Source organism: Pristis pectinata, chromosome 6 (genome assembly GCF_009764475.1).
Source record: "Pristis pectinata isolate sPriPec2 chromosome 6, sPriPec2.1.pri, whole genome shotgun sequence".
Taxonomy (NCBI): domain Eukaryota; kingdom Metazoa; phylum Chordata; class Chondrichthyes; order Rhinopristiformes; family Pristidae; genus Pristis; species Pristis pectinata.
In genome coordinates this window covers 63,105,963-63,126,897 of record NC_067410.1, presented here as the reverse complement: position 1 = coordinate 63,126,897, position 20,935 = coordinate 63,105,963, and the positions used below count along the sequence as shown (strand labels likewise).

The following is a 20,935-nucleotide window of genomic DNA, read 5'->3' as shown; positions in this document are numbered from 1 at the left end:
GTTGAGGGCAATCACTCAGCGTTCCGGTACCATGGAGCTGACCCAGCTACCCCTGGGAAGTGAGTGATGGGTGGTATACTTCAAGCAGAGTGCTCATGCATATTGGCTTACTCTGCAGTCATCTTACTTGGAGGCCTGGAGCAGGATTGGGTCCACAATTATATGGGTTCTGGAAGACAGTGGAGTGCAGGCAGTGTGTGTGGTGGCTAGTCCATTGGAAAGAGGCTCCAACTCAGGGTGGGTGGGGTGCTTAATGCTCTTCCCAGTCTTTGGAGTAACTGGAGACTGGAGTTAATTGTGGAGAGAGATGGGATACTGGCAACTCTTGGGATGGGAATATCTTTTTCCCTTAAGTATATATCAGAGCATAACTTGCTATTTCCACACAGAAATATCACTTCAGCAAAGTGGTTGAAATTGAGATGTCCTAATCTGAAGTCAAATACCAACTGACACTAACAGGGACATGATTACTTTTGTGAATATGACAAAGCACTTGTATTGGTTTACTTTTCTTGGCCATGATTCCCAGCTAGTGTCAAGGAGAATTCTGCCAATGAATTCCCAAGCAGCATCGGCCAGGAACTGGCCAGGAGTGAAGTGCTACAGGGGCCATGTGTATCTTAACTCTCCTGCGCGCCTAAATACCTATCTGTTCTGTGATTTTCTATAAAAATAAGCAGCAGCATTTTATAGGGAGGTTCAGTAGGAGCATAACATATCTACACCACCCAGTGAAAGTGGACCATTGCCCAGGAGAGTTAATAAACTGACGGCAGTCTGATTCTCAAGAAGATTGTGTTTAACCTTCAACCTCTGACACACAGCCATCCTTTGATCCCTAAGTTTGGAAGATCTCACCCTAACCACCTTTGCCAGAAACTTATGTGATCCAAGGGCCTCAGTTTGATATTTGGGATCTAGTTGCCTGTACCCCTGCAGAGGATGGCCATGATTTTCCGTCTCAACTCTTTGCTGAGCAGGCTGTGGGACAAAAAGGTGACAGATGGAGCACAGTGTGGGGCAAATGTGAAATTAGGAAAAGCAGTGAGACTAATTAAGAAGGGTGCTCTTATTCAGGAATGAAAGAACATTAATATATAATTGCAGCAAGCAATTAGGAAGTGTATGTTAACCTTTATGCAAAAGGGGTAGGAGTTTAATAGTAAACAAGTCTTGTTCCAATTATAGGGCTTTGGTGAGATGAGACTTGAGCACAGTGTGCAGTTTTTGTCATCTTACGTGGAAGAATACATGTGATTTAAGGTCATGTTACAAAGTTTTATTGATTGATTCCAGGGTTAAGAAGGTTGTTCTAGGAAGAGAGATTGAATAGAATATGTCTATATTCTCTGGGTAAAATTCTTTAGAGCCTCACATGATTGTCAGTTTGTGGCTGAGAGTCTAGAATTGGTTGTGCTGGTCTCAAGGGAGGGGGTTGGCCATGTGGAAAATTTACACAGAGGTTTCTGAATTTTTGGAACTTTCCATCTCAGAGGACTGTGCACACTCCCCTACTGAGTTTATTTTGGGGATCAAGGGGTATGGGGAAAATGGATTAGAGGAATTTGATCAATTATATTGATCAGTGTGGATTGTTGTAAGGCCTTCTCCTGTTCCTTTATAACTCATCCAGGGAAGTGCAATGGCACCATGATCGTCAAGGGTAAGGGTCAGGTATGACAGTCTCCCAGATCAGCTTGGTGGGGCCAAGAGACAAGGCAATTCAGCTCTATTGCTTATGGAATGGGTCTACCTGATAAAGGTACAGATCAGCTCCCATTTAAAGTGGACATTAGGTCTTTATGCTACTGATTTAGTAAAAAAGGACATGAGCAGAAACAAGTGGTCTCTCAGTGAATGGCCCCTTTCACAATGGCAGCAGCATTTCTCTTAGTGATTATAAGGCAAAGAGGCTGTTGACCTCATTTGAGTCCACTTGACCCAAAACGTTGACTGTCCATTTCCCACCGCAGATGCTGCCTGACCTGCTGAGTTCCTCCAGCAGTTTGTGTTTTATTCCAGATCCCAGCATCTGGTGTCTTCTGTCTTCAGTTGAAACTTTTACTGTGCACTAACATCCAACACATACTCATTTGGCAAAAGGTGGAATAAATTAGGTTTGAACTTGGTAGTACTTTGGAGCTCAAGAGGGTTGGATTGTTACAAACCCTTCATATTATTTATTGGAAAATATGCCAATAAATTATGTACTGATAAAAGCAGAGTGATTGTTGAATCATGAAGACTGCACCTCAAAATAAATGATAGTTCTCAGTACGAGTCTCATGATAGTTTCCCAATTCTCAAATGTGCAATGATTCACTTTTTAGCTGCTGAACCTGACCTAATGAAGCTCCATCAAAGTCATTCCTTGAAAAAGTGATTAGTTTACTACAGAGTCATTCTGTTCTTATAGCCACTTAACACCAACTCCTTCTTGGCTTCTAGGGACTGTGGATGACTTACATTTTCAAAGGAGGAAGGGAGTTAAATGGTTATGGCTTCACTTCCTCCAAATAGTATTGCATTTGAGCATTGCAGCCTTGGAAAGGTTGCATTGAAGATTTGCCAAAATAACAGGAAGGTGTGATGAGATCGAGAGGTTGGGAATTATTCTCCTGAGAGCTGCAGTTAAAGGGAGATCTAACAGATGAGTTCAAAATCATTAGATTTTGATTGAATGGGGAGAAACTGTTACCTCTGGCAAGATAATCAATAACAAGAGAAGGAAATGGCAAAAAAAACCTCACAAAGATGAAGTTATAATTTTTTTTTATCAACAATCTAGCTTTAAGAAGGGAATTGGATGCATAATTGGGGAAAACATAGGGGAAGTGGAACCAATTTCAAGAGCTGTTTTCAAAGAACTGGCAGAGGCACACTGGCCTTAACAGTCACCTCTTGTGCTCTGCATTTATCTGATTGGTTGACAGATTATTGGAATTAAAGAAAATCCATATAATTGAGGAAAGATAAGTGACACGTCATATTGGACAGAATGTAAAAGACAGCGAACAATGTCTAAAAGATTAATAAGGAAGAAAGAATTAGAATATAAGATAAGAAAAGCATAAAATGTGATAAAAAAGAGATCCAAGAGGGAAAATTCATTAGTGTGGAAGGCTGTTTTCATGGTGCTTGACTCTACAAGACTATGGGGTGAAATTAAATGATGTTGATAGAACAATTTATAACCAAGTCTGCAACAACATACAGTGGGTGATCTAGTTTCAACAACAGGAAATACAGAACAGGCAGAGAAGAAAAAGATAGTGAATCTTATGTGAGATTTCCCTTCTCTCTCAGGGCAATGTTTTGTAATGATCTCAAAGAAAAACATGAAGACAAGATAGTGATTAAAGGGGTCGATGCCAGTACCATGGAGACATTATTGGATTATACCTACACCAGCAAAGTCCACATCACCAAACAGAATGTCCAGAGAATTTTGGAGGCTGCCAGTCTATTTCAGGTGAGAAATGATAAAACCTTTACTGGAAGGAGCAATTTCTGTCTCGTCTGCTGCCACACACAGGGACATGTGTTTTATGCATAAGTCATCCTGATCCAAAAGTGGCTGCATCTTTTTGCACTCTTGTTGCAGTACTGATCTAGTGTCTTGTCCTGAGTCTTTTTCCATTCACAGTCACACTGCAGGGAAACAGGCCCTTCAGCCCACTGAGTCCTTGCTGACCATCAAGCACCAATTTACATTTCATTCTCCCCAAATTCTCATCAACTTCCTCCAAATTCTGCCAGTTGTCCAAACAATTTATAGTGGCCAAATAACCCACCTACCTGCATGCTTTTGGGATGCGAGAAGAAAAAGTAGAGGAAACCCACACAGTTATTGGGAGAACATGTAAACTCCATTTGGACAGCATTGGAGGTTAGGATTGAACCTGGGACTTGGATCCATGTAGCTGCAGCTCTACCAGTTGCACCACTGGGCTGCCCATTGAGATATTACAATGCCGTGGTAAACTGGATCACATTCTGTACAAGCAGATTCTGTAACCTCAATTAACTTACCAGCCATTATTCAGTTCAGTCCTGCTGTTTGTTGGCAAACACCTACCTGCCTTTAAGTTCCTTTCTATTTAGCCTTCATTCCTCCCCCACACAAAGACCAACCACAAGGTTAGATCCTTTTCCTGTAGTCTTCCAAAGCAACCGTATTTTATCTGCTCACTTTTAATTGACTCATTCATGTCATTCAATTTTTCTCTCCCATCACTGGTTTAAGGTTGTGGCTAGTACTGTGCACATTTGCAGGCAACTTGCACATATAGATAAAAACGGTATCTAAGTTAAAAAAACTCTTAATCAACCACCTGAGAGAATTTCACTGGCCAAAAGGATCCTCTAAAATAGCAGGGTATGCCACAGTTCTAGCTATACAGACAGTAGGTCCAGCTATTTGATTTTAGTTGCTGATGGCTGCTCATGCAGAGCAGTGGCTGATAACTATCAGCTGTGCTATGAGCAGAGGTTAATACCCAAAAGGCGTGAGAGAGCATAGGCTGTTAGAGGGCTAACCCTGCTGATCTTCACAAATGACTGGAGGGTGTGTGGTGTGGACATGTTGATGGACCTGCCCACTTGCAACCCATTCCCACTTACAGTCATTGGCTCTGGAATTGTAGGGAAATAGTTTTTGTTTGCATATGATTGCAACCTGTGCATGGAACTATTGATTCAGCCTGAATTATTTGCATCAAACCACAAATTGTGCAATGCTTTTCCGAATGAGGAACCATAAAACACATCACATATAATGGAATGATAAACATTTCCATGTACTTATCATCACCTGATTTGATCTGAAACTGTTCCACAGCTTTCATCTGTCTCACACTTCCCTAAAGTTAGCTGTCTCTCCGCTGAAGGAGCAAGTGTCTGGGTCCCCTACTCTCTTGGGAAGTCAACTTGTTTGTTACTTTTCGGTTGTTTGTACTTTGCAGCTGGTATCTCTGAAGGTTTGAAGATGCACATGTCCTGATGAGTCTGTAAACAGGAGGATGATGTGGTTTACACATCAGTACATCTCTCTGCCTCTGCAGTAATTTTCTTCATTTTGAAGTCTACAGTGATCTTTTGTGCAGAATCAGGTCATTTGGCCCAGCTATATTACATCCCAAAGAAGTTCCCTCTAGCTCTAACTTTCTCCTATCCATGGCTCAAGTTCACCTGTTCTCTTCTTTCTCATCCCCTTAATTGCATCAATGTACCAACTTCAGCTACTTCATGAGGCAACTAGATGCACATTATCACCACTCTCCGTCACTTGCTATTATTTTTATACATCCTCTTGAAAATCAGTTTTTCTATATCCAACATCTAGAACAGCACAGTACAGGCCTTTTGGCCCACAATGTTGTGCCGACATTTTATCCTGCCCTAAGATCTATCTAACCCTTCCCTCCCACATAGCCCCTTATTTTTCTATCATTCATGTGTCTATCTAAGAGTCTCTTAAATGTCTCTAATGCATCTGCCCCTACAACCTCTGCTGGCAGTGCATTCCATGCACCCACCACTCTCCGTGTAAAAAAACTTACCCCTGACATCCGCCTTATACTTCCTCCAATCACCCTAAAATTATGTCCCTTCGTGTTAGCCATTGTTGCCCTGGGAAAAAGTCTCTGACTGTGCACTCGATCTATGCCTCTTATCATCTTGTACACCTCTATCAAGTCCCCTCTCATCCTCCTTCTCTCCATAGAGAAGAGCCCTAGCTCACTCAACCTATCCTCATAAGACATGCTCTCCAATCCAGGCAACATCCTGGTAAATCTCCTCTGCATCCTCTCTAAAGCTTCCACATCCTTTCTATAATGAGGCGACCAGAACTGAACACAATACTCCAAGTGTGGTCTGAACAGAGTTCTATAGAGCTGCAACATCACCTCGTGGCTCTTGAACTCAATACCCCGACTAATGAAGGCCAACACTCCATACACCTTCTTAACAACCCTATCAACCTGCACAGCAACCTTGAGGGATCTACGGACGTGGACCCCAAGATCCCTCTGTTCCTCTATACTGCTAAGAGTCCTGCCATTGACTTTGTATTCTGCCTTCAAATTCGATCTCCCAAAGTGCATCACTTCACACTTCTCCAGGTTGAACTCCATCTGCCACTTCCTAGCCCAGCTCTGCATTCTATCAATATCCTGTTGTAATCTACAGCAACCTTCTGCATTATCCACAACACCACCAACTTTTGTATCATCAGCAAACTTACTAACCCACCCTTCCACATCCTCATCCAAGTCATTTATCAAAATCACAAAGAGCAGGGGTTCCAGAACAGATCCCTGCGGAACACCACTAGTCACCAATCTAGTTTTATAATAATTTTGAAGATCCTATCACTGGTCTAAAGTAAGTCCTGAGCTGCATTCTCACAGTTCTATTAGTTTTTTAAAAATTTTTCTCCATGCTTTCAGTAATAATTTTATAGTATTTTAAACTAATTGCATCGTATTTTGTCATTCTTTCCCTTATTGTTTTATACATTATGCATTATTTATGCATTATTTTTTAGATTCAGTTTTATGCTTGTTAGTAGATCATGGCTTCTGATTCTTGGTTTGTCCCTTTTTAGAGGAAAATATTTATCCTAAACCCAACTTATTTTCATTATTGCATTTTATTCAAATGCTGTCCTGCCTCTTTGTCAATATTTTTACCACTTTATTTGCTTGAGCTTCATCTTCATTCCCTGGCTTTTTCACCAAACTGTGACCTGTTCAATTTCATTCTTAATCATTATATGTTATGTTCACTGCTCCTAGATTTTCTTCCACATTTTTCTTATATGCTCTTCTCTGGGTCATTTTCCAACTCTCTTTCGTACACTGCCTGTAGTTCCCTGCTATCTGTCTCCTTCCCATTTTGAATGAAGGAGTTACATTTGCTAATTTCCATTAGCCTTCCCTGAATCTAAGCAATTTTGCAAAATTAAAATCAACATATCAACTATCTCACCGGTCACTACTAAGACTCTAGGATGAAGTCCATCAGGGTCCAAAGACTTGTGAGCTGCAGCTCCAAAAATTTACCCTATATCACTCCCCGGTGATTGTGGTTTACTTGAATTCCTCTCTCCCTTCAAATCCCCCAAGTTACAACTATTTCTGAGATGTCACTCGTATCTTCTAGAGTGGACTGGTGCCAAATACCCATTTCATTCACCTGCCGCCTTCTTATTTTCCAGTATTAATTCCCAGTTTCTCTACAAGACTAATGCTCACTTTGTTTCCTTTTTTTTTGTAAATACTGTATAGAAACTCGTGCTACATCATAGAACCATACAGCATGGAAACAGGCTCTTTGGCCTACTCCATCCACACTGATCATCAAGATCCCATCCACATTAATCCTATTTTCCCTCTTGCATCTCTGTTTATACAATTCTGCTATTTTCATCTTATTTCACTTCTTAATTTTTTCAGTCATTATTAATCTTTCAGATATTCACTGTTTTTTTTATATTCTATCCAATCTAATCTGTCACTTGTCTTTGCTCCATTACATGCATTTTCTTTAAGTTAGATAATACCTTTATTTTTTGTAGTTAACCACAAATGGTGGATCCTCTGCTGGGAATTTTTCTTTTTATTATTCTGTGTATTCTGAAAGATCCTCTTAAATGTCTACCATTGAATCTTGGGGGCTGACTGACACAATCCCTTAACATAATTTGCCAATTCACTTCAGCTTGCTCTGCTGTATGCCCTTATGATTGCTGTTATTTTGAGTCATTTGAAAGAGACAGTAGGGTAACAGGGCCTTCAGCCCACTGAGTCTGAGCCGACCTTCCATCTCCCATTTTAAACTAATTCTATATTAATATCCCACATTCCTATCAACCATACCAAATGCCCCCACCCACCCCCTCCCTCCAGATTCTACCACTCACCTACACACTTGGAGCAACTTACAATGGCCAGTTAACCTTTCAACTCACACATCTTTGGGATGCGGGAGGAGACTGGAGCACCCAGAGGAAGCCACAGTCACAGACACAGTCACAGGGAGAACGTGCAAACTCCACAAAGACAGGACCCGAGGTCAGATTTGAACCTGGGTCTCTAGCACTGTGAGGCAGCAGCTCTACCAACTGTACCACTGTGCACCTCTTTCACTGTTCCTTTTTTATTTTATTTTGAATGCTTTATGCATTCAGATGTACAACCTTTAGTTTTGTACTCTTTGTCCTTTTATTTTTGTAACCTCGAGCCTTCACATCAAACAACGAATGCAGATGAATTTGTAATTGTCTAGGAGCTCCCACATACTGCAGTCATCAGAATCAGGTTTATTATCACTAACATATGTCATGAAATTTATTATTTTGCAGCAGCAGTACAGTGCAAGACATAAAGACATAAAAATTACCATAAGTTACAGAATTAAATAAATAGTGCAAAAGAGTAATAATGAGGTAGTGTTCATGGGTTCATGGACCGTTCAGAAATCTGATGGCAGAGGGGAAGAAGCTGTTCCTGAAACATTGAGTGTGGGTCTTCAGGCTCCTGTACCTCCTCCCTGATGGTAGTAATGTGAAGAGGGCATGTCCCAGGTGGTGAGGGTCCTTAATGACAGATGCTGCCTTCTTGAGGTACCACCTCTTGAAGATGTCCTCAGTGATGGAGCTGGTTGAGTCTACAACCCTCTGCAACCTCTTTTGATCCTGCACACTGGAAGCCTCCATACCAGGTGGTGATGCAACTGTGCATTATCAGTGATAGTATCAGTGGATTTCTACATCTGTAGAAATTTGCAGGAGTCTTTGGTGACTTACCAAATCTCCTCAAACTCCTGCTTCTGCTGCTGGTGTGCCTTCTTCACGATTGCATCAATGTGTTGGGCCCAAGATAGATCCTCTGAGATGTTGACACCCAGGAACTTGAAGCTTCTCACCCTTTCCACTCCTGACCCCTCAATGAAGAGTGGTGTGTGTTCTCCCGACCTCCCCTTCCTGAAATCCACAATCAATTTCTTGGTCTTGCTGACATTGAGTGTGAGGTTGTTGTTGTGACACCACTCAACCAGCAGATCTATCTCCCTCCTGTATACCTCCTCATCACCATCTAAGATTCTGCCAACAACATCATGACACATCACCTGGCCTGCCATCCTTGATATTAATTGACAAGTCCAGGAGTTCAGAATGTGAGGGCACATGGGATACAAGGTGTTTTGGCAAACTGGATTCAAAATTAGCTTGGTGATAGGAGGCAGAGGGTAGTGGTTGAGGGTTGTTTTTCTGACTGGAAGTCTGTACGCAGTGGTGTACCATAGGGATCAGTGCTGGGATCTTTGTTGTTTGTGATATATATAAGTGACTTGATGAGAATGTCTGTAGATATACAAGAGACTGCAGATGCTGGACTGCTGCATTCAAATCAGGTGACCCTGACCTTTACAAGAAATCGAGATACGACCTCTGGAAAGCAATCAGGAATGCCAAGAGACAATACCGGTTCAAAATAGAGTCCCAGACCAGCCGTTAGTTGTGGCAGGGCTTCCATGCTATAATGGGCTACAAAACAAAATCGGGCAGCATAGTTAACAACAGCACATCCGTTCCTGATGAGCTTAATGCATTCTATGCACATTTTGAACAGAAGGGGAGTGGATTGTCACCACCCACCCTGACAGTCTCCAATGCAAATGAACATGTGGTCACTGTTGAGGATGTAAGATCAGTCTTCCGGAGAGTGAACCCGAGGAAAGCATCTGGCCCAGATGGTGTCCCTGGCCGTGTGCTCAGATTTTGTGCTGATCAGTTGACGGGGGTATTTGCAGACATACTTAACCTCTTCCTGCTTCAATCTGAGGTTCCTACCTGTTTTAAGAAGACCATTATCATCCTGGTACCTAAGAAAAATAAAGTAATATGCCTTAATGGCTACCGACTGGTGGTTCTGACATCCACCATCATGAAGTGCTTCGAGAAGCTGGTCATGGCATGCATTAACTCCAGCATCCCAGACAACCTTGATCCACTGCAATTCGCCTACCACCAAAACAGGTCTGTAGTGGACGCCATTTCCCTGGCCCTACACTCAGCTCTGGAGCATCTGGACAGTAAAGGCACCTACATTAGACTATTGTTTATTGACTACAGCTCTGCCTTCAATACTATAATCCCAAGCAAACTCATCACCAAACTCCAAGACCTGGAACTAAACACCTCTCTCTGCAAATGGATCCTTGACTTTTTGACCAACAGACCGCAATCTTTGAGGATAGGCAGCAAAACCTCCAGTACGATTATTCTCAACACTGGTGCCCAACAAGGCTGCGTCCTCAGCCCTCTACTCCCTATGTACTCATGAATGTGCGGCCAGATTCTGCTCTAACTCCATCTACAAGTCTGCAGACAGTACCACCGTATTGGGTCGTATCTCAAATAGCAAAGAGTCGGAGTATAAGAAGGAGATAGGGAGCCTAGTGATATGGTGTCATGACAACAACCTTTCCCTCAATGTCAGCAAAACAACAGTGCTGGTCACTGACTTCAGGAAAGGGGGTGGTGTACATGCACCTGTCTACATCAATGCTGCTGAGGTCGAGAGGGTTGAGAGCTTCAAGTTCCTTGGAGTGAACATTACCAATAGCCTGTCCTGGACCAAACACGTAGATGCCATGGCCAAGAAAGCTCACCAGCACCTCCACTTCCTCAGGAGGCTAAAGAAATTTGGCACGTCCCATTTGCCACTCACCAATTTTTATCAATGCACCATAGAAAGCATCCTATCTGGATGCATCATGGATTGGTATGGTAACTGCTGTGCCCAGGACCTCAAGAGACTGCAGAGAGTTGTGGACACAGCCCAGCGCATCACGGAAACCAATCTCCCCTCCATGGACTCTGTCTATACTTCTTGCTGTCTTGGGGAAGCAGCCAGCATAATCAAAGACCCCACCCACCCGGGTTATTCTTTCTTCTTGCCTCTCCCATCAGGCAGAAGATACAGGAGCCTGAGGGCACATACCACCAGGCTCAAGGACAGCTTCTATCCTACTGTGATAAGTCTATTGAATGGTTCCCTTATACGATGAGACGGACTCTTGACCTTACAATCTACCTTGTTATGACCTTGCACTTTACTGTCCACCTGCAATGCATTTACCTGTAACTGTGACACTTTACTCTGTATTCTGTAATTGTTTTTACCCTGTACTACCTCAGTGCATAATGAATTGATCTGTACGAACGGTATGCAAGGCAAGTTTTTGACTGTACCTTGGTACAAATGACAATAATAAATCAATAGCAATACCAATACCAATACCAATCTGGAGAAACACATAATCTGCTGAGGAACTCAGTGGGTCAGGCAGCATCTGGATTAAGTTCCATCTCCAGTTAAATTCCAATGTCTATGGCCTGATAAGTAAGTTTGCTGACAACACAAAGATTGGTGGAACTATAGATAGTGAGGATGGTTGCCTAAGAATACAAAGGAATATAGATCAGTTGGCAAGTTGAACAGGGTGGTTGCAGATGGAATTTAATCCAGACAAGTGTGAGGTGATGTACTTTGAGTCATCTAATACTGGGCGGACATATACAGTAAAGAGGGACCTTAGAAGCGTTGATGTACAGAGGGATCTTGGGGTGCAAGTTCATAGCTCCCTGAAAATGGCAACACAGGTGGATAGGGTAGTGAAGAAGGTGTTTAGCTCACTTGCCTTTATACAGGGGTATTGAGTATAATAGTTGGGACATCATGCTGCAGCTGTACAAGACATTGATTAAGCCACACTTGGAATGCTGCGTGCATTTCTGGTCATCACACTAGAGAAAGGATGTGGTAGTATTAGAAAGAATGCAGAAGAGATTCCCCGGGATGTTTCCTGGAATGGAGGGCTTTCTTTGCAAGGAGAGATTGAATAGGCTGAGATTGTTCTCACTGGAGTGCAGGAGGCTGAGAGGTGACCTTTTAGAGGTTTATAAAATCATGAGGGCAAAGAGAAGATGGATAGTCACAGACTTTTTCCAAGGGTAGGGGAGTCTGAAACTAAAGGACATAGGTTTAAGGTGAGAGGAAAAATGTTTTAAATGGGACCTGAGTGGCAAGCTTTTCACATAGAGTGGTGGACATATAGAACAAGCTGCCAGAGAAGGTGGTAGAGGCAGGTACAGTCATAGCATTTAAAAAGTATTTTGATACATGGATAATAAAAACATAGAAGGATATGACTCAAATGCAGGAAAATGGGATGAGCATTGATAGGCATCTTGGTCAGCATGGATGAGTTGGGCTGAAGAGCCTGTTTCTGAGCTGTATGACACTGTGATTCCACTTAATTATTTTATGCAATTAGTTATTTTCTTTTTTGATATATTTTCAGTACCTTACCACCTGTACTGTATTATAATAAACATTACCCACTGAAGTCCACACTCTGAGGACTGCACTCTCTGAAGACCACTGTGGCAGATGGAATGTTTGCCCTTGTTGCAAGATGAATGGAGTACAAATGTAGAGAAGTACTTGGCATAGGTATTGCATGCACTTTTGGTCTCCTTATTTATGGTGGGATATTATTGCATTGAATGCAGTTCAGAGAAGGTTCACTAGGTTGCTTCCTGGGGTAATGAGGTTGTCTTATGTGGAATGATTGAGCAGGTTGGGCTTACTTTCATTTGAGTTTAGAGGGTTGAGAAAGGATAATATCAAATAAATTTCTCAGAGGGTTTGACAGCAATATGCTGGCAAGTGTTCCCCTCCTGGGGGTATCTACAAATGGGGAGTATAATTTCATTAAAAAAGGGGTCACTGATTCAGAGGTGAGGGGAATTTCTTCTCTAAGAGTCACGAATATTTGGAGTTTTCTACTCAATAGAGTTAAGAGATCTGAATTATTGATTATATTCAAGGCCTGTGAGAGATAAATTTTTGGAACTTTAGGGGAAATCCAACATTATGGGGAACAGGCAAGGTATTAGAGGTGAAGCTAAGGTCAAATTGGCCATGAATGTATTGATTGGTTGAGCATATTTAAGGGGTCACATGGCCTACTTGTTTCTTATGTGCTTTATTCAGGCTCACACATGAAGAATGACAAAATGCAAGGATTATCAGTACTTGCAGTGCCAAGCCCAGTGAGAATCAGCAGATAAAGGGGAGGGAGTTGTAGTAGGAACAAAAAATGTTAAGGGACAGAGGGAGGTGCATTCTTGCATGTCTGCTGACTGTTTGTCTTTTTCTCCTCCAGTTCCTGCGGATGGTGGATGCCTGTGTCAACTTCCTCAGTGAGGCTCTGCACCCAGACAACTGTGTGGGCATCCTTAGGCTGGCTGACACTCACTCCCTGGACAGACTAAGGAAATGCGTGCAGAACTATATTGTGCAGAACTTCCCCCAAGTGTTGACTCATGAGGAATTTCTGGAGCTACCTGCAGAGATCCTGTCAGAAATTCTTGGAAGTGATGAGCTCTGTGTCACAGAGGAGGAACAAGTGTTTGAGACAGTGATGCGTTGGGTGCGTTACCGAGAGTCTGAGAGGCAGCACCAGCTGTGCCAGGTGCTGAGGCAAGTCCGCCTACCCCTCCTGGACCCTTGGTACTTTGTGGAGTGGGTAGAAGGTGACGAACTTATTTGGAAAAGCCCTGATGTATTCCATCTGTTGCAAGAAGCCAGGATGTACCACCTATCGGGCAATGAGGTTGGAACCTACAGCACATATTCAGTCATTCTAACCTGGTTTTCACATTGTTCTGCTTTGTATTGGTGGCTATGGATCTGGAAAACAAAAGATTTTGACTTGTACAGCAGACTTCAGGATTTCCCAAGTCTTTTACAGTCAACATGAGGCACTGGTGTCATTGTGGGAAATGCCACAGACAGTATGACCACAACGAAATTGCTTGGAATAGTGTTAGCTGAGGATGAGCATTGATCAGAAGCAAAGGGAGATTTTCACTGCTGTTCTTAGAAGTAATTCAGTAGGATAATTTATGTTCACCCAAGAGAGCAGACAAGCACTTGGCTTAATGTCCCACAGGAAAGATGTCATCTGTGATTGTGCATCACTCCCTCAGTGCTTCACTGCACTGTCGGTCAAGGTTATGAGCCCAGCTCTAGATGGCTATGGTGGAGGAATATGAAAAATTTTAAAATTGAAATGTTGTCGGACTGGGAATCAGTTTAGTTTAGCAAGATGAGGTATATTAGATGATGGAGACTCAAATAAGAATTTTGGATAAGTGTAAAATTACATAAAAAGTAAGGTTAAAGGAAGTATGTTCCATTGCCTGAGGGAGTAGTATTGTTGACAGTTCATATCCTACCCTATTTTTACATGTAGGACATGGTATTTTGCTCGCAGAATGCAATAATAAGCAGTACTTCAGGTGAGGTGACATCAGTGCCCTGTCAGGTTGCAATTAAACTTCCCTGTTGTTTTTCCTTGTGACAAAGGCCAACCTTTGCTGTATCACCAGCAAATGTAACTATATTGTACTCAGTCCCTTCATCCAAGTGAATATAGATTACAAACAGTTGAAGCTCCAGCACAGATCCCTATGGCGTCCCACTAATTGCTAATTGCCAAACTAGAAAATGAGTCATTTACCCCAACTCTCTGTTTTCTGCCAGCCAGCCAATCTACTCTCTATTCCATTTGGTGCTCTCCTATCCCGAGAGGAACCTTTATATAGCACCTCATCAAATGCCTTCCGGAAATACAAACACACTACATCTACTTTATCCCCCTTACCCATCCTGATTATTACATCCTCAAAGAGCTTTTGAAAATTTATTAAACACAATATCTTTCTCATAAAATTGTGTTGACTCTGCTTATTTGTCTTATAATTTTCTAAATGTTCTGCTGTTACTTCCTTATGAATGGATTTCAAAATTTTACCAATGAGAGATGTTATGCTAATTGATCTATAGTTTTCTACTTTATATCTCCCTCCTTCATGAATATTGGTGTTACATTTACATTTTTCCAATCCTCTGGGACCTCTCCAGAATCCAGGGAATTTTAGTAGATTAAAAATGAAGAATCTATTTCCTTTCAACACTTTAGGATATAGGCCATCAGCTCTTAGCGATAAAAGAAAAAAAGAAGCAGGTGAGGCAACTTCTGTGGAAAGAGAAATAACGTTTCAATTAACTGTTTCTCTTTCCACAGATACTCTCTGACCTGCTGAATTTTTCCAGCATTTTCTGCTTTTATTTCAGATTTCCAGCATAGAACATAGAACATAGAACATAAAACATTACAACGCAGTACAGGCCCTTCAGCCCACAATGTTGTGCCAACATTTTATCCTGCTCTAAGATCTATCTAACCCTTCCCTCCCACATAGCCCTCCATTTTTCTATCATTCATGTGGCTATCTAAGAGTCTCTTAAATGTCCCTAATGTACCTGCCCCACAACCTCTGCCAACAGTTCATTCCACGCACCCACGACTCTCTGTGTAAACAACTTACCTCTGACATCCCCCCAATACCTTCCTCCAATCACATTAAAATTATGCCCCCTTGTGTTATCCACCTGCAGTTTTTTTTTATTTTCATTGGGTCCTGGGAACTTGTTGGCTTTAGCCTACAATAATTTGCCTTGTGTTTTTTTCTCAAGTGATAGAGATTGTTTTAATTTCCTCCCTCCCAATAGCCTCTTGAATATATTATTATTGGGATGTTTTAGTGTCTTCTGCAGTGAAGATTGATCCAAAATATTTGGATTCTCTGCCTTTCTCTATGTCCCATTATTAATTCCCCAATCTTATCCTGTAAGGGACAAACATTTTGCTACTCACTTTTTCATATTCTTGTAGAAACTTTTATTGTCTGTTTTTATATTGTTTGCTGCTCTATCTTTTCACTTTTTTTTGGTCATCCTTTGTTGATTTCTAAACATTTCCCAATCCTTTGGCTACTACTAATATTCTTAATAATGTATGCCTTTTCTTTCAATTTGATACCCATTCTTTCTCATTTAAGCTTTCTTCCTCATTGGAATATGCCTTCACTGAGATTTATGAAATAGCTCCTTAAGTGTCTATCGCTGCTGATCTACTGAATTACCCTTTAACCTATTTTCCCAAAGAAAACTGCCTTTAACTAGTTTATCCTATTGCGAAAGATCTCCATTGTTCTGCCAACTTACCCTGTAACTTATTTTTCCAGGGAAGATATGCTTCAACTAATTTGTCCTATTGTACCATGGCAAACCTCAAGTTATTTTCTCATCTTGTTTACTACTCATCCAGTTAGCCAAGTTGCTACTGCTGTCAGAAGCAGGTGAGGCAGGATTACAAGCTACATGGGATGTGAGCCCTTAAGCTCAAAATCTACTGCTAAGTGACAAAACAATTGGTGGCATGATAGCAGCAATATTCATAAGTTTAAATGAATCTCAACATGGTTCCGTTCTTAAAACACTTGTTTGGTGGATTCTGACTCCACATCAACCCATATCTCCCTTCTCCCATACATCAGCCCTGCCATTGCATGAGCAGACTCCATTGTGTCCTTCTGGGATATTATGTCTGGTTTCACGATGTATCAATACCTGCTTTTAATCCAGTGCTGTGAGCTATATAATAAAGCATCCATAATGACTGATTCAAACTGCTCTATAAACTAACAAGGTCTTGAAACCAGCAGTATTTTAAAACCAGAAAAGCTCTAAACCAGAAGTAACCATAAAACATATAAATCCTCTATATTAGCACTACCAGGACCAGACAAAACCCTAAAATGAATACGATCACATTTAAATCAGCCAACAGACAGTCTTGTATAGGAAGCCCATACTTCCTTACGACATAGGAGGAAGCTGGTGAGCCCATCAAGTCTATGCTAATTCACATAGTGATCTCATTCCCCCATTAATCTTTCCTCTGAACTTTTCTCTGCTCGTTCCCACTAACTTCCCATGGGATCCACCACCCACATGCACTGAGGGTAATTTTTCATGACCAACTAACCTATCAGCCCATATCCTTGGGATATGGGAGGAAACCAGAGCACCTGGAGGAGACCCACACAGACAGCACCCGAGATCAGGATTGAACCCAGGTCACTCTGCCACCACAATCTATAATCACTATGACAGGCAGATGGAGAGAGGGAGGAAAAGAGAGAGAGTGAGAGAGAGGGAGGAAAAGAGAGAAAGAGGGAGGAAAAGAGAGAGAGAGAGAGAGAGAGAGAGAGAGAAATTAAATAATTTCTCCCTCTGCAGAAGTTGAACGTCAGGGTCCTGCAACTGCTTAAATATTGATGTCAATGAAAGTTTTTTTCTCAGACTGGCCTCTGCCCACCCCTATTCCCTAATAATGGAGATGACCGAAGCATTTCCTTTTTTTAAACTGCTTCAGCACACCCTTTTCCAGTGGGCAGGATATACTGTTTTGTTTACTGGCTGGAGAAGTTTATGTGTTGGATATGTTTTCTGTTGCTTACAATGACACGTAAATGTGTGAAATCCCAGTGTTACAACAGCAATACCTTGCTCTTATTTTGTAGTACCTGTAATATTGCAAAATAGTCCAAGACATTTCACCAGAGCCTAACTCGGCAGTGAGCAATAAAGGGGGATGTGAGAACAGGAGACTAAAAGTTTGGCTAACGAGGTAGGTGTTAAGGGGGATCTTGAGAGGAGAAAGATTAGAGAGATGGGGATTTCCAGTGACTAAGGTCAAGGTGACTGAAGATATGACCACTATTGGTGAAGCAATTAACATTATAGACACATAAGAGGACAGAATTGGAAGGTTGTATGTATTTTTTTAAGCCAGCATTTATTGTCCTTCCAACCAGCACACTGTCCATTGTCAATGGTCCATGATAAGAAGGTGATGACCCATCCCCTTGTAGTCAGGCCTTGTGTCCCCAATCCTGCTGCCCAAATCCCCAGCACTGCACCCCTTCCCAAAAATAGTTAATGGTTTTGATATAATGTAGTAGTTTGCTGGGCCATATCGGTGGACGGTTAAAAGTCAGCCACATTTGTGTCAATCTCAAGTTATATTTAAGCCAGACAGGGTAAAGAGTATAGGTTTCAGCTGTGTTGAAGTTTACAGAGAGCGAAGGTAGAGCATTGGAATAATTTTGTTAGTCAGTAACAAAGGATTGAGAAAGTTTCAGCAGCAGATGGGATTAGTCAGGGGTGGAGGTGGACAAGATAGAGGAGGGAGTTGGCGGGGGGGAAATCAAAGACAAATTCGTGCACCAGAAATTTTATCATAACCGGGGTGGATATAATCCTGTGGTTTGATCACCTTATACAGTGGTGTGGTATTTCATTCCTTTAAATGTCAAACCCTTCCCACATTTCATAGACAAGCTAAGTGCCCAGAATTACTCTATCTTCTGGCAGTGTTCCTTTATGTCAGATGTGAAAATACCTCAACACAGCCATCAACCTATTCTGGTGATTTTTTTTTCTCTCTAACTCACATGATGAGCTCCAGTTTTGACTGTGTCAGAATGGGGTATTTAACCCAGGAACATTGTAGCCAAGTCTGCTGATCCTTTTCCCAAAAGTAGTGTGGAATAAAGATTTACAACCTCAGAACATCCCTGAATAGTTTACAGCCAAGCACTTTCTATGGTGTGGTTTTGGTCCTGATGTATTAAATGTGGCAGCCAATCTGTGCACAGGAAAGTCCAACAAAACAGGGATGTGATAACGACTAGATCATGTTTTTTTAATATTAGTTAGGGGATAAGTATTGGCCAGGGTAGTGGAGAGAAGTCTCTTGCACTTCTTTGAAATTAATGCCGTGGGATCTTCTATTTTCCTGGAAACAGCAAAGGGAGCCTCAGTTCACTGTTTCATTCAAAAATGGCACCTCTAATACTGCAGCACTTCCTCGAACGTCATAGTGTCAGTCTCTGGAAAGGTATTTCTTACTGTGACAAGAGTTTCTGAGTCAACGCAAAAGGCATAGCTAGGGTAAGTAGTCACAGTCTTTGTCCCAGGGTAGGGGAGTCAAAAACTAGGGGTCACAGGTTTAAGATGAGAGGGGAAAGATTTAAAGGGGCAAGCTTTTCACGCAAAGGATTGTGGGGAGATGGAACAAGCTGCCAAAGGAGTTGGTAGAGGCAGGGACAATTACAGTATTTAAAAGACACTTGGGCAGGTATCTGGATAGGAAAGGTTTAGAGAGATATGAGCCAAACACAGGCAAATGGGATTGGCATAGATAGGCATCTTGGTTGGCATTGATGAGTTTATCCATTTATCTATTTATTTATTTATTTATCTATCTATTTATTTATTTATCTATCTATCTATCTATCTATCTATTTATTTATTTATTTATTTGTTTGTTTGTTTGTTTGCTCTGCAGCGTGGTAACAGGCCCTTCCAGCCCAACGAGTCCATGCCGCTCATTTTAAACCCAAATTTACCTACCCGTACGTCTTTGTAATGACACGGGAGAACGTACAAACTCCTTACAGATAGCGACGGGAATCGAACCCCGATCGCTGGCGCTGTAATAGCGTTGCACTAACCGCTACGCTACCATGCCGCCCCTGGCCGAAGGAACTGTTTCCATTTTGTACAAGTCCATGAAACTCTCTTAGATAAATTAATTACATATTTGAAATCAGCCTAGAAACTTTGTATGGCCTAAAAAAGTTCCCCAATTTTTAAATTCACTTTAATCTAATCCAAGAGCAGAAGAATACCGGAATAACTTGGTCTTCCCTCTGCTCTCCATTCCTTTGGCTTGTGCAGATTATTTCGGAGAGGACAAAGCCCAGGATGCAGGAGTTCCAGTCAGAGGTCTTCATGATAATAGGTGGCTGTACGAAGGATGAAAAGTTTGTGGCAGAGGTAACCTGCTTGGACCCACTCCGGCGAAGTCGCCTGGAGGTGGCCAAGCTGCCGATCACAGAGCAGGAGATGGAGAGCGAGAACAAGAAATGGGTGGAATTTGCGTGCATCACTTTCCGTAACGAGGTGTACATCTCAGGTGAGCAGTAGGTCCAGAGATATTTAATCCACTACCATCTTTGGACATTTATTTTCATTTGTTTACTTACCAAATATCAAGGTGAGATGCAGGGAACAATCTTAGCAGTCCAGATGAACGGTCTCAACCCGAAACGTCAACTGTCCATTTCCCTCCACAGATGCTGCCTGACCCTCCAGATTCCAGCATCTGCAGTCTCTGGCATCTCCTGTCAATCTTTTTTACTTCAGTTAACCAGAATTCCCATGAATCACAGTGCATCAGTAATGGTACAGTGTAAAGGGAGCATTAGATTGTATCTCAGCAATGTTTTTTTTGTTTTAGCCTGGGCCCCATTTTATGTGTTATTTGTTTTGTTTTAAAATAATTATTTACAAGGTTAATTCAAAAGTTAAATTAAAATGCTACCCTCACCATTCTGGGTGAACTCTAACCCCTGTAGTGCCCATTAGTTCTGGAAGGCCTCCAGCAAGCCAATAGCCACTGTGTGCTCCACAGCATGGCATGGACATGATTATGAAGGAGAGGCAGGCAATCAGCTTGAATGGACCTCTTGATGGTCTGCTTCTTGGATCTGTGAATGGTTATCTTGGTCAGTTCAGAAACAGACTGGTGAGCAGGTCCTCTGATTGGCTTGAGCCTATTTGCACTGGGTGCCAGAAGATCAGGAGCAGAGGGTTGAATTGCAGCCAAAACTCGAGGAACAGTCCCTCAAACAGGTCTGCAACCTTACATACTCATGTTAATGTGGAACATAGCCTTATCTGAACCACAGGAATGGCATTACCTGGGAGTCCCTGAACCAGCTTAAAAACCAATAGCGCTGTGCAGCACCCTCCATCCAGTCCCTAATGTAAAGGGGAAGGACTCCCATGTAGAGAAATGTCTGCTTGGAGCCCTTCCCCCTCATCGCCAAATGACAGAATTGATCACCAGGGTGCATCCGGACAGCAGACAAGGG

General features: G+C 42.0%; 1 protein-coding gene across 1 annotated transcript in view; it reads left to right on the top strand.

The window, feature by feature from the left end:
• Positions 1-20,935, top strand: part of klhl6 (kelch-like family member 6) — a 39,591-nt gene that overhangs the window by 7,492 nt on the left and 11,164 nt on the right. Inside the window, exons 2-4 of the mRNA XM_052017991.1 lie at positions 3,310-3,475; positions 13,246-13,695; positions 19,737-19,974. Of these exons, the coding sequence (XP_051873951.1) occupies positions 3,310-3,475; positions 13,246-13,695; positions 19,737-19,974 (854 nt within the window). The remainder of the gene's footprint in view (positions 1-3,309; positions 3,476-13,245; positions 13,696-19,736; positions 19,975-20,935) is intronic.